Source organism: Eriocheir sinensis, chromosome 25, assembly GCF_024679095.1.
Source record: "Eriocheir sinensis breed Jianghai 21 chromosome 25, ASM2467909v1, whole genome shotgun sequence".
In the NCBI taxonomy this organism is placed as follows: Eukaryota; Metazoa; Arthropoda; class Malacostraca; order Decapoda; family Varunidae; genus Eriocheir; species Eriocheir sinensis.
This window is the reverse complement of record NC_066533.1, coordinates 6,172,438-6,188,287: the sequence shown is the minus strand read 5'-3', so window position 1 is coordinate 6,188,287 and position 15,850 is coordinate 6,172,438. Positions and strand designations below refer to the sequence as shown.

At 40.7% G+C, this 15,850-nt stretch overlaps 1 protein-coding gene across 1 annotated transcript in view; it reads left to right on the top strand.

The window, feature by feature from the left end:
- LOC127003623 (nipped-B-like protein B) overlaps positions 1 to 5,092 on the top strand; it is a 6,316-nt gene extending 1,224 nt beyond the window's left edge. Inside the window, exon 2 of the mRNA XM_050870530.1 lies at positions 4,907 to 5,092. Within this exon, the coding sequence (XP_050726487.1) occupies positions 4,907 to 5,092 (186 nt within the window). The remainder of the gene's footprint in view (positions 1 to 4,906) is intronic.
- Positions 5,093 to 15,850: the final 10,758 nt, after the last annotated feature.

Here is a 15,850-nt window from a genome sequence, read left to right as displayed (position 1 = left end):
CTGCAGCATATTCTTTCAAATTCTTCATCATCCTTAGTAACTTTTTTTTTCCTTCGCTTTATTGTGTGTTTTTTTATGTTTTCTTATATTTTTTTTTCTCATAATATTATCTATTAGTTACTTCCTTTTCTCTCTTTCCTTTTTTCTATTATTTACTTTTTCCTCTTACTTTTTTTTCTCTCTTACAGTGCGCCAATTATTCTTTCTTTGTTTGTTTTGTTTTTCATTTGCTAGTCTCATGTATGTATTGATTTTAAGACTTGATTTTCTTACGATTTTTTTGTCTTCTCTAGCCTATTACCTATTTTTCTTCTTTCTTTTTTTCTTACTACTTTTTCTCCTACATACTTTCTCTTGTTTACTTTTTCCTATTACTTTCTCTCTCCTCTTACTTTTTTTTACTGTCATTACCTCTTTTTCTCATAACTTTTACGTTTCTTTCTCTTGCTCCTTTTTCTCTTACCTACTCTCTCTGCTTTACTTTTTTCTCTAACTTTCTTTCTTCTCTTACTATTTTTCCTAATTATTATCTTCCGCTTTTCTGTTCTGTTCCTTTGTTTCCGTTTTTTTATATTCTCTGGCATGTGTTCTTTCCTCTCCCACGTCCCAACAGGTATACAGGTAATCTTCACACTCAGTAAATAATGTCCTGTCACAAAATCAAATGCAGCAAACGATACGACACAATAAACTACAACGATTACAACCCAGTACATTTTCTACAGCACTGATGATGTATATAATAATTAAGTGCCGTGATTAAATGCGCTGTTTGCCCCGTTCGTTGATCTGGCACAGGAATAAATGATGGAGAGAACGTGTATTCGCGAGACATACCATTACAGTGTTTTAAAGTAACGCTGCTGATGTATTGCTCGCTTGACAACTATTACACAGGAAACTGAATTGGCAATTGTCACTTTATATGTAACTGAGAGAGAGAGAGAGAGAGTCCATTTTTTACCTCACAGAAGCCACATCTGAGTCTTAAGGACACCTTATGCTTCCTCCGCGCTCTCTCTCTCTCTCTCTCTCTCTCTCTCTCTCTCTCTCTCTCAGTTACATATAAAGTGACAATTATCCTCTTCCTCCTCTTCCTCCTCTACCTACCTCCTCCTCCTCCTCCTTTCTTCATCGGACGAGTCTTTAATAATAAATCGGAAAAAGTAATATTAAAACTGTATAATTCGCTGGTTTGACCCCATCTAGAGTACTGTGTAAGTTTTGGTCTCCCTATTTCAGAAAATACATAGAAAGGTTAGAACGGGTTCAACGAAGAGTAACAGAAATGATTCCTAGGTTGAGAAATTTATCATATGAACAAAGACTAAAAGAAGTAAATTTATTCAGCCTATCAAAACGAAGAATGCGAGGCGATCTAATAGAAGTGTTTAAAATGTTTAAGGGATTCAGTGATATTAATGCGGAAGATTACTCTACAATTGATCGATCAAATAGAACAAGAAGAAATCACATTTTCAAGATAAATGGTAAAAGATTCTCGTCGCACGAAGCTAAACACTTCTTCTTCAATCGAGTTTTTAATGTGTGGAATTCTCTACCCTGTGATGTCATTGAGTACAACAGTTACGGCCTTCAAGAATAGATTAGACAAGTATTTTGAATCAAACCAGTAACTAAGATATTACTCATTATCGTAATAACGTTAAATTCTTTCGAATACTGATGTCCTTGTCCGCTTTTATCGCCCGGTTAGTGGTAGCAGTAATGGTAGTTCTTTCCTCTTTCCTACATAATTTCCATGCAGTTTTTCCATGCTGCATGGTTCTTTTTCCTTTCCTGCCACCATTGGCTGGAGGGATGGGGGGGTGGGGAGGAGCCTTCGCCTTTGCTGTCCTTCATCTTCCACCTTTGATTAAATAGTTAGTGTTGCTTGTCACAAACAGCCTCCTAAGGACCAGCAGGTCTGCTGTTGTTTATTCTTCCTTTATGTTCCTTTGTGTTCCTCCTCCTTTTCCTTCACCTCTTCCTCCTCCTCCATCTTCTCTTCCATCATCACCAGTCTTTATCTCCCTTCATTCTCCATCCGGTTTTTCTTTCGATTCATCTCTCTCTCTCTCTCTCTCTCTCTCTCTCTCTCTCTCTCTCTCTCTCTCTCTCTCTCTCTCTCTCTCTCTCTCTCTCTCTCTCTCTCTCTCTCTCTCTCTCTCTCTCTCTCTCTCTCTCTCTCTCTATATATATATATATATATATATATATATATATATATATCAGTCCAATCCGCAACCTATCCGACCCTCCTCCTCCTCCCCACAGTCTTATTTTCCTTCCATCGTCCTTTGTTTTTTCCTTTATCCTCAAGAATACTTCAATCAACCTTCAGTACTAATAAAAAGACAGTAGTAACAATTGCCATAATAACAACAACAACAACAACAACAACAACAACAACAACAACAACAACAACAACAATAATAATAATAATAATAATAATAATAATAATAATAATAATAATAATAATAATAATAATAATAATAATAATAATAATAATAATAATAATAATACATCGAATATCACATTGAGTACCTCTGTGTGTGTGTATGTGAGTGTGTGTGTGTGTGTGTGTGTGTGTGTGTGTGTGTGTGTGTGTGTGTGTGTGTGTGTGTGTGTGTGTGTGTGTGTGTGTGTGTGTGTGTTCCTGAGTGTATATTCGTGTAGGGATCAACATAACAATAAGATAGGATTGGGTAACAACTTTCATGCATGGCTGTCAGTACACACACACACACACACACACACAAGGGCAATTACCTTTTCATCCGACTCACTATCGATAACTGTTCCTCCCTATCCATCCATCCGTCTATCTATCTATATCTATCAATCTATCTGTCCATCTATCTTCCTATCTGACGTCCGGACTTTGTGTACTCGTCCTCTCATCCTTCTCTCTTTTCTCTCCCTTCCTCTCAAAACAATATTCTTCCCTCCTTCGAAGTATCCTCTCTTTCACGGTTATTGCAGTTTACATATTCTTCCAACACGAAAAATTCCTTTGTCCGATATTCACATGTTACCCTCGTGTGTGTGTGTGTGTGTGTGTGTGTGTGTGTGTGTGTGTGTGTGTGTGTGTGTGTGTGTGTGTGTGTTAATCTTTCCAATCTAAACAAATTCAGTATACTTTTCACCTCTCCAGAGTAATTAAACAGAATGTAGGTTGTGCTTTTTATTTCCTCTTCCATAAACCTGCTCTCTCTTTTACTGCGTTTCCTCGTTGAGCTTAACCTTTCATTGACTTCTCTATTTTTCAGCTTTCCGTCGTAATTATACAAAGAAGAAAACAACAGCTATCTAGTTCTCTTCCGTGCCCTAGTTTTCTTTTCTTTTTTTTTTTACAGTAACGGAAGCAACTAAATCAGGATTTCCCAACCTGGGGAAATTTCCTCTGGGGGAAATTTTATGATTCCAGGGGGGAAATTTAACCTGAAGGAAATATAAATTACTAGCAATTAGTAGGCGGAAACGGGGCGTCAGAGCTATTGATTGACTGATTTGTGTTATTAAGTAACTACTGTGTTTGGCCACTATTTATATATTATATTATTTGTGTTATTAAGCAAGTAAATTTCGTGTTTTGGCGACTTTTTTTCCTCGTCCACATGAAAGGCGAAATCCGGGTGCTTGAAGTTGATGAAGGGGAAAACGACAGAAGAAAGGTTGGGAACCACTGAACTAAATGAAGAAAAGAATAAAATGGCTAAGTCCTCCTGGGAAACGAATGCTCTAATGCCCTCTCTTTACATAGTTATTCTTCCTGTTATTTCACCTTGTCTCTGTACTGGACATGCAGGTGAGAAGTCGATCTCACGTAACAGACTGCGGAATAATGTATCCCCCTAATACTGGTAGAAGTAGTAGTAGTAGTAGTAGTAGTAGTAGTAGTAGTAGTAGTAGTAGTAGTAGTAGTAGTAGTAGTAGTAGTAGTAGTTAAAGAAGTAGTAGTAGTAGTAGTAGTTAAAGAAGTAGTAGTAGTAGTCGTAGTAGTAGTAGTTAAAGAAGTAGTAGTAGTAGTAGTAGTAGTAGTAGTAGTAGTAGTAGTAGTTAAAGAAGTAGTAGTAGTAGTAGTAGTGACCACGTGGAGTGCGAAGCAGTGCTTCTTGTTGACGCCAAAAATGCCTTCAACACAATAAATAGAAAGACTATGATACACAACATTAAAACCAAGTGCCCTAGCTTAGCTATGTATGTTGAAAATACCTATACATACCCGACCGACTTATACATAAATAGCCACAGAAGAAAAGTGAAAGTGTTAAAATCATCTGAGGGAACACACAAGGTGACCCAATAGCCGTGGCTATGTACGCCCTGGGCATATCAGTCTTCCAAAATGAAATCGCGTACGCAAAAACACGGGTGAAACATGTGGCTTACGCGGATGACCTCTTAGGTGCTGGTAAAATCTCAGACTTAAAAGGGTGGTGGGACACTGTGAACGCCGCCGGCCCTGAGATAGGATACATCCCTAACGCCACCAAGTCTGTCCTTATTGTCAAACCTGAACATTATGACCGTGCCGCAGAAACTTTTAGAGGAAGTGGAGTCATTGTAACAAAGGACGGACAACGACACTTAGGTGCAATGATCGGGACAGAGGTATATAAGGAGGAGTACGTAGGAGATAAAGTAGCTGAATGTGTGAAGGAAATATAAGCTTTGTCTGCCATTGCCAAGACTGAGCCACACGCTGCCTATTCAGCGTACACCCACGGCATCCAACATCGGTGGACGTTCCTGATGCGCACCATCCCTGGCATCAGTCCACTCCTCCGACCACTGGAGAATGCCGTCAAGAATGTATTCTTGCCGGCGCTGGCGAAATCTCATGCTTTCGGGGAAGAGGAGAGGGATATGCTAGCACTTCATCCAAGACTGGGCGGAATAGGAATCACCAACCCTGCATGAGAAGCTGGCTGATAAGGAGAACCAAAACTCCATCAGCCTTACCGGATCCCTCACCAACAGGATCATCGCTCAGGAGCCAGACGGCGAAATAGACCGAAGTGAAATAAGAGAAATCAAGAGAAGAATCTCAGAATCTCAGCCCAAAAGGACGAGCTGGACCGTCTAACACACCACCTGTCCACAGAAATGTGTAGAAAAATCCACACGGCACAGGAAGCAGGCGCCTCTAACTAGCTAACGTCACTACCAATCAGAGCAAAGGGCTTCAGCCTCAACAAACAAGAATTTGTCGACGCCGTTGCTCTGAGATATGGGTGGCCGATTGAGGGACTGCCTGATCTCTGTGCATGTGGATCACCGAATGATGTCACTCACACCATGACATGTAAGAAGGAAGGGTTCGTCTGTATTAAACACGATGAGGTGAGTGATCTGACAGCCAGCATGCTCGGGGAGGTATGCCAAGACGTCACTACCGAGCCGGCACTGCTTCCCCTGGACGGCGAACACCTTCGGTACAGGACGGCCAATACCTCACATGAGGCACGGGTTGATGTAAGTGCCCGCGGATTCTGGGTGCGCGGACAGCGGGCGTTCATGGACATCCGCATATTCGACCCGATGGCTGCTTGTCACCGTGAGCTGCCCCTGCAAGCCGCCCACCACAGGAACGAGCAGAAGACAAGGGCATACGGTGAAAGAATCCAGCATGTGGATCAGGGCAGCTTCACCCCTCCTCATCTTCACCACATCCGACGGGATGGGTCCCAGGGCCCAATGCTTCTACGCACGACTCGCGGAACTGATCTCAGAAAAGAAGCATCAGCCAAGGAGCCACGTTGTCGCCTGGATGAGGTGTCGCCTCTCGTTCTCCCTGCTCAGGTCGGCCATCATATGTCTCAGGGGCACCAGACACTCTGGCCCAAAAGTCACCAACATCTCCAATATGGACTATGAAGCCACAATGGTGGAAAGTGACATTAGGGTGGGTCGGGAGTGACATGAGTAGGAAAGGAAAGGGAAATCTGAACGCAATAGATGATAAGGTGTTATGTATAGATTTAGTGCTAAGTAGTATTAGTGATATGGTTGGATGCCACAGCCATTAGCGAACAGAGTTGGGGCTAATGACATCCGAGCTATGGAGCCTTCCATGATTATGTGTCGGGAAAATAAACATGGGTGGAGGTATCTTTTATGTGGTAGTAGATAAAAAGTAGTAGTAGTAGTAGTAGTAGTAGTAGTAGTAGTAGTACCCTGTAGAAAATTAGCATCCACACACTAATTTTAAGAAACAAAATAAAAAATACAATTAAAATAAATAAAAAAAAAGCGACTTCCACACAAATATAACACGGTACTTCACTAATCAAAATAAGTAAAAATAAATATAACATAATAAATCCACTTCCACATACACATATAAGGCGGCAACTAAGGAAGGGCAGCCAACATGTTCTCTCCCATTTACCGGTTCACTATCCAACTCCCACACCGTGTCGTGCATATTACACCGTCACGCGCGGTGCTGGAGGGAGGCGCAACACGGTACGCCAATAATACTACACACTACACACGTTTCCCCTTCACGCGCTGCCTTCTGAAGTTCCATGCTAACCCATATCCCATTTCCCTTACAACACTATACTCGGATAATAGCAATAACAACTTTCTCACGTCCTTCATTTGTCGGTACGTATGAAATATTAATGTTACGCAGCTCACTCATTTCCTCTTTGTATGCTAACTTCTCACCTGGCATGTACGAATTTCCTCTTTATATGCCAACGTATTTCCTTTTTATATGCCAACTTCTTATTTCTTCTTATTTCTTCTTATTTCTTTGTTATTACTTCCTATTTCTTCTTTATATGCCAACGAATTTCCTCTTTATATGCCAACGTATTTCCTTTTTATATGCCAACTTCTTATTTCTTCTTATTTCTTCTTATTTCTTTGTTATTACTTCCTATTTCTTCTTTATATGCTAACGTATTTCCTCTTTATATGCCAACTTCTCACCTGGCGTGCTAATCTGAGTCTCATTTCCATTATAACAATACTCTCAAAACAGCAACATCAGCTTCCTCACGTCCTTTATTTGTCGGTAGGTAAGAATTATATATGTTACTCACTTTACTCATTTCCTCTTCACGCGCTTGGTTCTGACCTCTCACGTTAACCTGACTCACTTATCTTGTAGCAATGGTCACGATTTAGCATGAACAGTTCACTCATGTCCTTCATTTGTTGGCAGGCATGAACCATTTATGTTACTCATTTTATATATTTTCCCTTCGCACGATATCTTCTGACCTTACCCGCTAGCCTGACTCACTTATCTTTTAACAATGCTCAGAAAATAACATCAGGTTAATCACGTTATTCATGTGTCGGAAGGAGTGAATTATTGATATTACTCACTACACTCATTCCCTCTTCCCAAGCTGGCTGCTGACCTCACACGCTAACTTGAGACCCTTATAACGTACCATGCTCAGGAAACAGTAACAACAGCTGCCTTTCATCCTTCAGTTGTTAGTAGTATGAAATATTGGTGTTACTCAGTTTACACATTTTCCCTCCACTCGATAACTACTCACCTTACATACTAACCTGAGTCTTATTTCTCTCATTTTCTTTAAAACGATGCTCAGAAAATGGCAACATCAGCTTCCTCACGTTCTTCATTTGTTGGTAGCTGTGAATTATTAATGTTACGCAGTTTACTCATTTCCCCTTTGCACGCTGGCTCCTGACATTCCACGCTAACCTGAGTCTCTTTCCCTCATAACAATATTCTTCACATGGGATCATCAGCTCTCTCACGTCTTTCAGCTGTTAGTAGGTGTAAATAATTAATGTTACTCAGTTCACACATTTTCTTTTCACGGGTTGACTTCTGACCTTTCACGCTCCCCTGACTTTGACTTCTACTATAACAATGATCTCTACTTGGTATGAATAGCTTCCTCACGTCTTTCATTTGTAGTTCTGAGTCATTTATAACGTGTTGGTTAAAGGTGATAAAAAGGAAGTAGGTTTGAGTGCAGTCTTTTCTAACAAGTCAAAAATTTACTATTACCACAAAAACAATAGCAATAATAGTTTTCATTCACCCTGAGACACTGACAAACAGGAGCACAGAAAAAACGAGACCAGATATATAGTGAACTACGGGTTTTCCTTTAAGGTCCCTCCTTTACTGAAAAAAAAACTTTCTCAGACAACAAGAAAACTAAACATGCGTAATTTAGTATATCCAGCCTCGGCAGAACAAGTATGTATAAAACAACCCAATCATGACGTGCTACTGATAAAAAAAAAGTTTGCATGATTTGTTTTTCCATTCAGCTAAAAAATACCCCAAAAGAGCTTATGAACCTAGCCTAGAGCAGAACCGGTGTTAGGGAGAGCTTGGCCATACGCTCCCTGGACGCCATGTAGCTTCTAACACGCTCAAGCCCACTGTCTAAACACAAGCTAGTCGCCAAGAGACAAGAATGGTAGTGGTTGACACTCCAAAAGTTTGTGTTCATTCCGGCTCTGTTTTGTTCTGCTACACTCATTTCGGTTTGGTTCGGCTCTGTTCCGATGTCTTCGTTTCTGCTCGCCCTTAACCCGGTAGCAGCGACGGGCCAAATTTGTGCCATGATATAAACCCCCCAAAATAGATGATACATAAACTGATCACAAATGCTTTTATATATATTATGAAATGGTTTGTGCGAGTGATGATTTTTTTTCTTATTTTTCTCGCTTAGAGGGACCATTAAGAAACATGATCCCCACTGCTAACGGGTTAATTAGCTCTGTGTCACTCTGCTCGACTCTTTTCGAACCTGTTTGGCACCTGGCTCCATATTTTTAAAGGTCACAAAGAAGATTAACAGCGTTTTTATGGGTGTTTTCCCCGTTCATGGTGCAAAAAACATGTACAACTATCCCGAGCATCACAAAACAGTCCATGGAAACCCCAACAACTTCTACGAGAGCTTTTCAAACAGGCGAACTGAGGTGCCGAGACGTTTGAATAAAAGGGTCCTAAACTTGAACTTGGTAGTTGGGCGTCACTCAGTGGATCGACGTTCTCCCGTGCGACCTTGCTGAGAAAACGAAAAAAGGGGGCAAAACTATGGGTCCAGCTTCCCTTTCTCACCCCAGTCAGCGTCGCGATCTTATGGGGGCACTATAACAGAAAGGGACCCTGCCTCTCATTCTCTCCCATTCGTAACCTTCAAACATTCTCTACGAAGTCTTTCACACTCTCAGCCAAACGCCTCCTCCTTTTCTATCCTATCAGCAGCTCTCCTTTCCTTTTCTTTCTGATCTTTTTCACTTTCCAGTCCCTTCCGTCTTGAACATGGGCCATTCTTTTCCTTTTTCTCTCGTTTATTTAACCTGTTTTTAATCTTCTCGGCTCCGTTCGGTTCCGAGATTCAGTTCTGTTCTCCTGGGCTTTATTCTAGTCCTGTCGTTTCTATTTAACTCAATTCTTTTACTCAACTCTGCTCTAAATTGATTCTGTTCCTTTGTTCCTCTCTCTGTTCATCTCTATTTGACATTTTCCCGCTCCGGCTTCGCTTCGCTCTTCGTTTTCTTTTTTCCTTTTTTTTATCCTGCGCTTATAACTTCCTGGGTCTCGGCTCTCGTTGGCTTTTCTCGGCTGGCCCAGGCTTATTTTGTTCGCTTTCATCATCCCTGGTTGTGTTCTTTCTTCTTCGATTTATTGTTTTCTTTGTCGTCTTGCGGTTTTTCGTTTTCTTCTCGTTTCCTTCTGTGCCGAATTTATCTATTTCTCCACTTTTTCTCTTTTGGTTTTATTATATTCTCAGTTTACTTTTCTTGGGTATAATTTTGATTCGTTTTATCTTCATTTTTTTTCTTTCCATTTATTGTTACTTTTCATTTTTCCCTTATATTACTGTTTCATTTATTTTTCTTCCCTTCTCATTTCCTTTCCTTTCCTTCCTTATATTCTCACTTTTGCATATCTCGTACTCTGCTTTCATTCATTCATTTTTCGCCTTCAGTATTTTTCTTTCCTTCCGTTCTCTCAGTTTTGTCAGAATATCGAGTTTATCTTTACCTTATCTCACCATCATCCCTTTTTCACCTTCCTGCGTCACTCTCGTCTTCATTTTTTTACTTAGTCTTGCTTCGTGTCGTGTGCCCCTCGTACCTTAATCAAATATTCTCTGGTCTTCTAACTCTGACTCATCTTTCCATTCCTAACATCAGCTCTTCTTGTCCTCTCTTTCTGAGTTTCTTAATTTTTATACCGTATTCACAGCTGTTAATGTTCTTTCCTTCTTATTTTCTTCACTACCCAAGCATTTACTGTCTACTTTCAGCTTTTCACCCAAACGTAAATTTGTATAAGAATATATATACAAAAATACACATAAAATAATTTAAATTTGTATTCAAATAAATATATATACAAAATACACATAAAATAAGGTAAATTTGTATTGAAATAGATATGCAAAATACACATAAAACAATTTAAATTTGTATCAAAATATATACACAAATAGACATAAAATAACATAAATTTGTAAAAAAAATACAAAATACACATTAAATAATGTAAATACGTATAAATAAATAAATAAATAAATAAATAAATAAATATATATATATATATATATATATATATATATATATATATATATATATATATATATATATATATATATATATATATATATACAAAATGCACATCAGATAATGTAAATTCGTATCAAAATAAATAAACAAAGTAACAATAAAATATTGTAAGTTATTCCTTTCTCCACTTCCTAAACTTTCACGTCTTTTCCTTCTCATTTCCCTCACTTTCCAGTCACACAACATATACACCTTTTCCCAAAATTAAAATTTCAAAATGGCGCACATACACCAAGCCTCGGAGTCCCCGCCTGGGGGGGGGACCACAAATTCCCCCAGGGAGGACTCCCCTTCTGGCTGCCGACCCGAGAGGTGTCTTGATAACTCCTCGAACCTCTTTCTTCTCAATTTCTGCAACATTCGCGGTCTTCGCTCTAATTTTCATTCTGTGGAACATCATCTCTCCTCCTCTAAACCTCACCTTCTCTTCCTTACCGAAACACAGGTTTCTGAGGCTACTGACAGCAATCTCTACTCTGTTCCCTCCTACTATCTCTATCCTAAATTTCAATCCAAAGCTGGATGTTGCGCCTACGTGCGCAACGACATCACTTGCTCTCGTGCCCACGACCTTGACTCTTCTGAATTTTCCACCATCTGGTTAAGACTTCACTGTCATTCTATTACTAAATACATCTGTGCTGTTTATCTCTCACCTAACTCTACCAACTATGTAAAATTCTTTGACTATTTGAATTATAAAGTGGAGCACATCTTGACCCACTCTCCCTTCGCTGAAATCTCCATCCTAGGAGATTTCAATGTTCACCACCAGCTTTGGCTTTCATCCTCTTTCACTGACCATCCTGGTGAACAAGCCTACAACTTTGCTATCCTCAACGACCTAGAGCAGTTGGTCCAGCACCCTACACGTATTCCTGACCGTCTTGGAGATCGGCCCAACATTCTAGACCTCTTCCTTACCTCAAACCCTTCTGCTTATTCTGTCAAACTGTTCTCCGTTGGGCTCCTCCGATCACAATCTTATTTCTGCATCCTGTCCTATCGCTCCTGTACACCCTCTGGACCCACCGAAGAGGCGATGCTTCTGGCATTTTGCTTCAGCTCGGTGGGACGACCTGAGGATGTACTTTTCCGATTTCCCGTGGAATGATTATTGCTTCCAGGATAGAGACCCGTCTGTGTGTGCTCAGCGCATCACAGAGGTGATTGTCTCTGGAATGGAGGCATACATTCCTCGTTCTTTCTCTACCTCACGCTAAAAGCCTTGGTTTAATCACGCTTGTTCTCGTGCTGTCAATGATAGAGAGGTAGCTCACAAAAGATACCAGAGCCTTCAAACTAATGCTAATTATGAACTTTACATTTCTGCCCGAAATCGTGCCAAATCTATTCTCCGACTAACCAAAAATTCTTTCATTAATAGAAAATGTCAAAACCTTGCTTTCTCTAACTCTTCCCGTGACTTCTGGCAGCTAGCCAACAACATCTCCTCCAACTTCACTTCGTCATCTTTCCCTCCACTCCTCAGTCCTGACGGCAACACTGCCGTCTCATCTATCTCTAAGGCTGAACTCTTCTCTCAAACTTTTTCTAAAAACTCCACTCTGGACGATTCTGGGCATATTCCTCCTACTCATCCCCCCTCTGACTCCTTTATGCCTGTTATAAAGATTCTTCAAAATGATGTTTTCTATGCCCTCTCTGGCCTCAATCCTCAGAAGGCTTATGGACCTGATGGAGTGCCTCCTATTGTCCTTAAAAACTGTGCCTCCGTGCTGTCACCCTGCCTGGTCAAACTCTTTCGCCTCTGCCTGTCAACATCTACCTTTCCTTCTTGCTGGAAGTATGCCTTCATACAGCCTGTACCATAGACTTAACTGACTCTTGGTCATCCTCTCTTAGCCGTTTCGGTGAAACTTTTGGTATTGCGCTGGACATATCAAAAGCTTTTGATAGGGTCTGGCACAAATCTTTGCTTTCTAAACTACCCTCCTACGGTTTCTATCCTTCTCTCTGTACCTTTATCTCCAGTTTCCTTTCTGACCGTTCTATTTCTGTTGTGGTAGACGGTCACTGTTCTTCCCCTAAATCTATTAACAGTGGTGTCCCACAGGGTTCTGTCCTATCTCCCACTCTTTTTCTGTTGTTCATTGATGATCTTCTTTCCAAAACGAACTGTCCTATCCATTCCTACGCCGATGATTCCACTCTGCATTATTCAACTTCTTTTAATAGAAGACCCACCCTTCAGGAACTTAACGACTCAAGGCTGGAGGCTGCAGAACGCTTAGCCTCAGACCTTACTATTATTTCCGATTGGGGCAAGAAAAACCTGGTGTCCTTCAACGCCTCAAAAACACAGTTTCTCCACCTATCCACTCGACACAATCTTCCAAACAACTATCCCCTATTCTTTGACAACACCCAGCTATCACCTTCCTCAACACTGAACATCCTCGGTCTATCCTTAACTCAAAATCTCAACTGGAAACTTCATATCTCATCTCTTACTAAATCAGCTTCCTCGAGGCTGGGCGTTCTGTACCGTCTCCGCCAGTTCTTCTCCCTGCACAGTTGCTGTCCATATACAGGGCCTTGTCCGCCCTCGTATGGAGTATGCATCTCATGTGGGGGGCTCCACCACACAGCTCTTCTGGACAGAGTGGAGGCAAAGGCTCTTCGTCTCATCAGCTCTCCTCCTCATACTGATAGTCTTCTACCTCTTAAATTCCGCCGCAATGTTGCCTTCCTTTCTATCTTCTATCGATATTTCCACGCTGACTGCTCTTCTTAACTTGATATCTGCATGCCTCCCCCCGCGGCCCCGCTGCACTCGACTTTCTACTCATGCTCATCCCTATACTGTCCAAACCCCTTATGCAAGAGTTAACCAGCATCTTCACTCTTTCATCCCTCACGCTGGTAAACTCTGGAACAATCTTCCTTCATCTGTATTTCCTCCTGCCTACGACTTGAACTCTTTCAAGAGGAGGGTATCAGGACACCTCTCCTCCCGAAACTGACCTATCTTTCGGCCACCTCTTTGGATTCTTTTTAGGAGCAGCGAGTAGCGGGCTTTTTTTTATTAATGTTTACTTTTTTGTGCCCTTGAGCTGTCTCCTTTGCTGTAAAAAAAAAAAAAAAAAAAAAAATATTAGCTTTTCTTTCACTTTCCTCTTGTTTTTTTCGACTTTCCAATCTTTCCCGCTCTTTCTGACTGTTTTTCTTCCTATTTGTCACATTTTCAGCTCTCATTACGCTTCCTTTTGATTATCTTCACTTTTTAACATTCTCTCACATTCCCTTCTTATTTTCTTCGCTTTTCTATCCAATTACCTGCTTTTCTTTTACTTTATTTCTGATTTTCTAAAGTTTCCAATCTTTTCCGGGGTTTCCTTCTCATTTTCTTCAATTTCCTATCTTATTTTTAGCTCCTCTTGTCCTTTTTCTTTTTATTTTTTCTTCCTCCATCTTCTCCGTCCTTTCCTTCTCCCTTTCTTCGGTTTTATGTCCTATTATCAGCTTTTCTTTCACTTTCCTTCTGATTTTCTTCTTTTCTATCTTATTTTCAGCTCCTCTTGTCCTTTACCTTTTATTTTCTTCCTTTCTTCGTCTTCTCCGTCCTTTCCTTCTCCCTTTCTTCACTTTTATGTCCTATTATCAGCTTTTCTTTCCATTTCCTTTTGTTTTTTTTTTGCTTTCCAATCTTTTCCGTCTTTTTTGACATCGGACATTTTCTTCCTTTTCCTCTCGATTATATTACTCTTTTTACGTATGACTTTTTTTTTTTTTTTCGTTGGACGTTAATGTATATTCCGTCCCTTCTCGTCTCCTCTCATTCACTCTCTGCTTCCTCTGACGCTTTTTTTCAACAAACTTTACCATCACGTAAAAGAAAAGAAAACAGGCAGAAAAAAAGCAGGACAAAAAGAAGACAAAAAAAATCACGAAAGAAAAAGTTCCCGGGCCAAACTATTATTTCTCTCTCTCTCTCTCTCTCTCTCTCTCTCTCTCTCTCTCTCTCTCTCTCTCTCTCTCTCTCTCTCTCTCCTGAGTCTTGAGATGTTAGTAAAGAATGACTAGGAGGGGAAAAAAAAAAAAAAACGGTGGAAGCGAGAGGAGGGGAGAAGAAAGAGAGAGGACGAGAAGATGATGATGAGGAAGAAGAAGAAGAAGAAGAAGAAGAAGAAGAAGAAGAAGAAGAAGAAGAAAAAGAAGAAGAAGAAAAAGAAGAAGAAAAGGAGGAGGAGGAGAAGGAGGCCGTAGAGAAGAAGTAGGAGAAAGAAGATAAAGAAGAAAAAGAAGAAAAGCTAGAGGGGGACCAGAAGAAAAACAGAAAATAGGAAATAAGTATAGTAGTAGTAGTAGTAGTAGTAGTAGTAGTAGTAGTAGTAGTAGTAGTGGTGGTAGTGGTAGTAGTCGTAGTAGTAGTAGCAATAGTAGTAGTAGTGCCGACCTGAACTTTGAGGCGACGGTGGTTGATAGTCGTATCAACCACAAGCTCTGTTAGCTTAAGAATAATATGTGTAGGAAGGGTTGTAATATTAAATAAAGATGGTTGTCGGCCACAGTCATTGGCGGGGTGGGGCCAATGAAATGCTTTGTGAAAGGATATGAGATGATATACCGCTCACAACGAACTCTAATAGATGGAGGCCCGTAAAAAAAAAAAAAAAAAAAAGTAGTAGTAGTAGTAGTAGTAGTAGTAGTAGTAGTAGTAGTAGTAGTAGTGGTGGTAGCAGTAGTAGGATATAGTACAGGAAGTGGGCGCATCGAACTGGCTAACCACACTACCTACCAGGGCATACGACTTCAGCTTAAACAAGAAAGAATTCACAGATGCCATTGCCCTGAGGTATGGCTGGCCAGTGGATGGGCTCCCGAACATGTGTACCTGTGACTCACCCTTCAACCAAAACCATGCCATGACATGCAAGACAGGAGGATTCGTCTGCATGAGACATGATGAAGTGAGACACGTGACAGCTCAGGTGCTGAAAGATGTCTCTCACGACGTGACCGTGGAGCCCATGCTGCTTCCTCTGCAAGGCGAACATCTCGCCAGAAGCACCGCTAATGGTTCGAACGAAGCACGAGTGGATGTTAGCGCCAGAGGGTTTTGGACTCGTGGACACAGGGCGTTTTTTGACATAAGGATCTTTGATCCCATGGCCCATTGCCAGAGAGACCTGACCCTCGATGCAGCCAACAGAAGAAACGAACAAGAGAAAAATAGAGCGTATGAAGAAAGAATACAGAATGTGGACCAGGGCTCCTTCATCCCGTT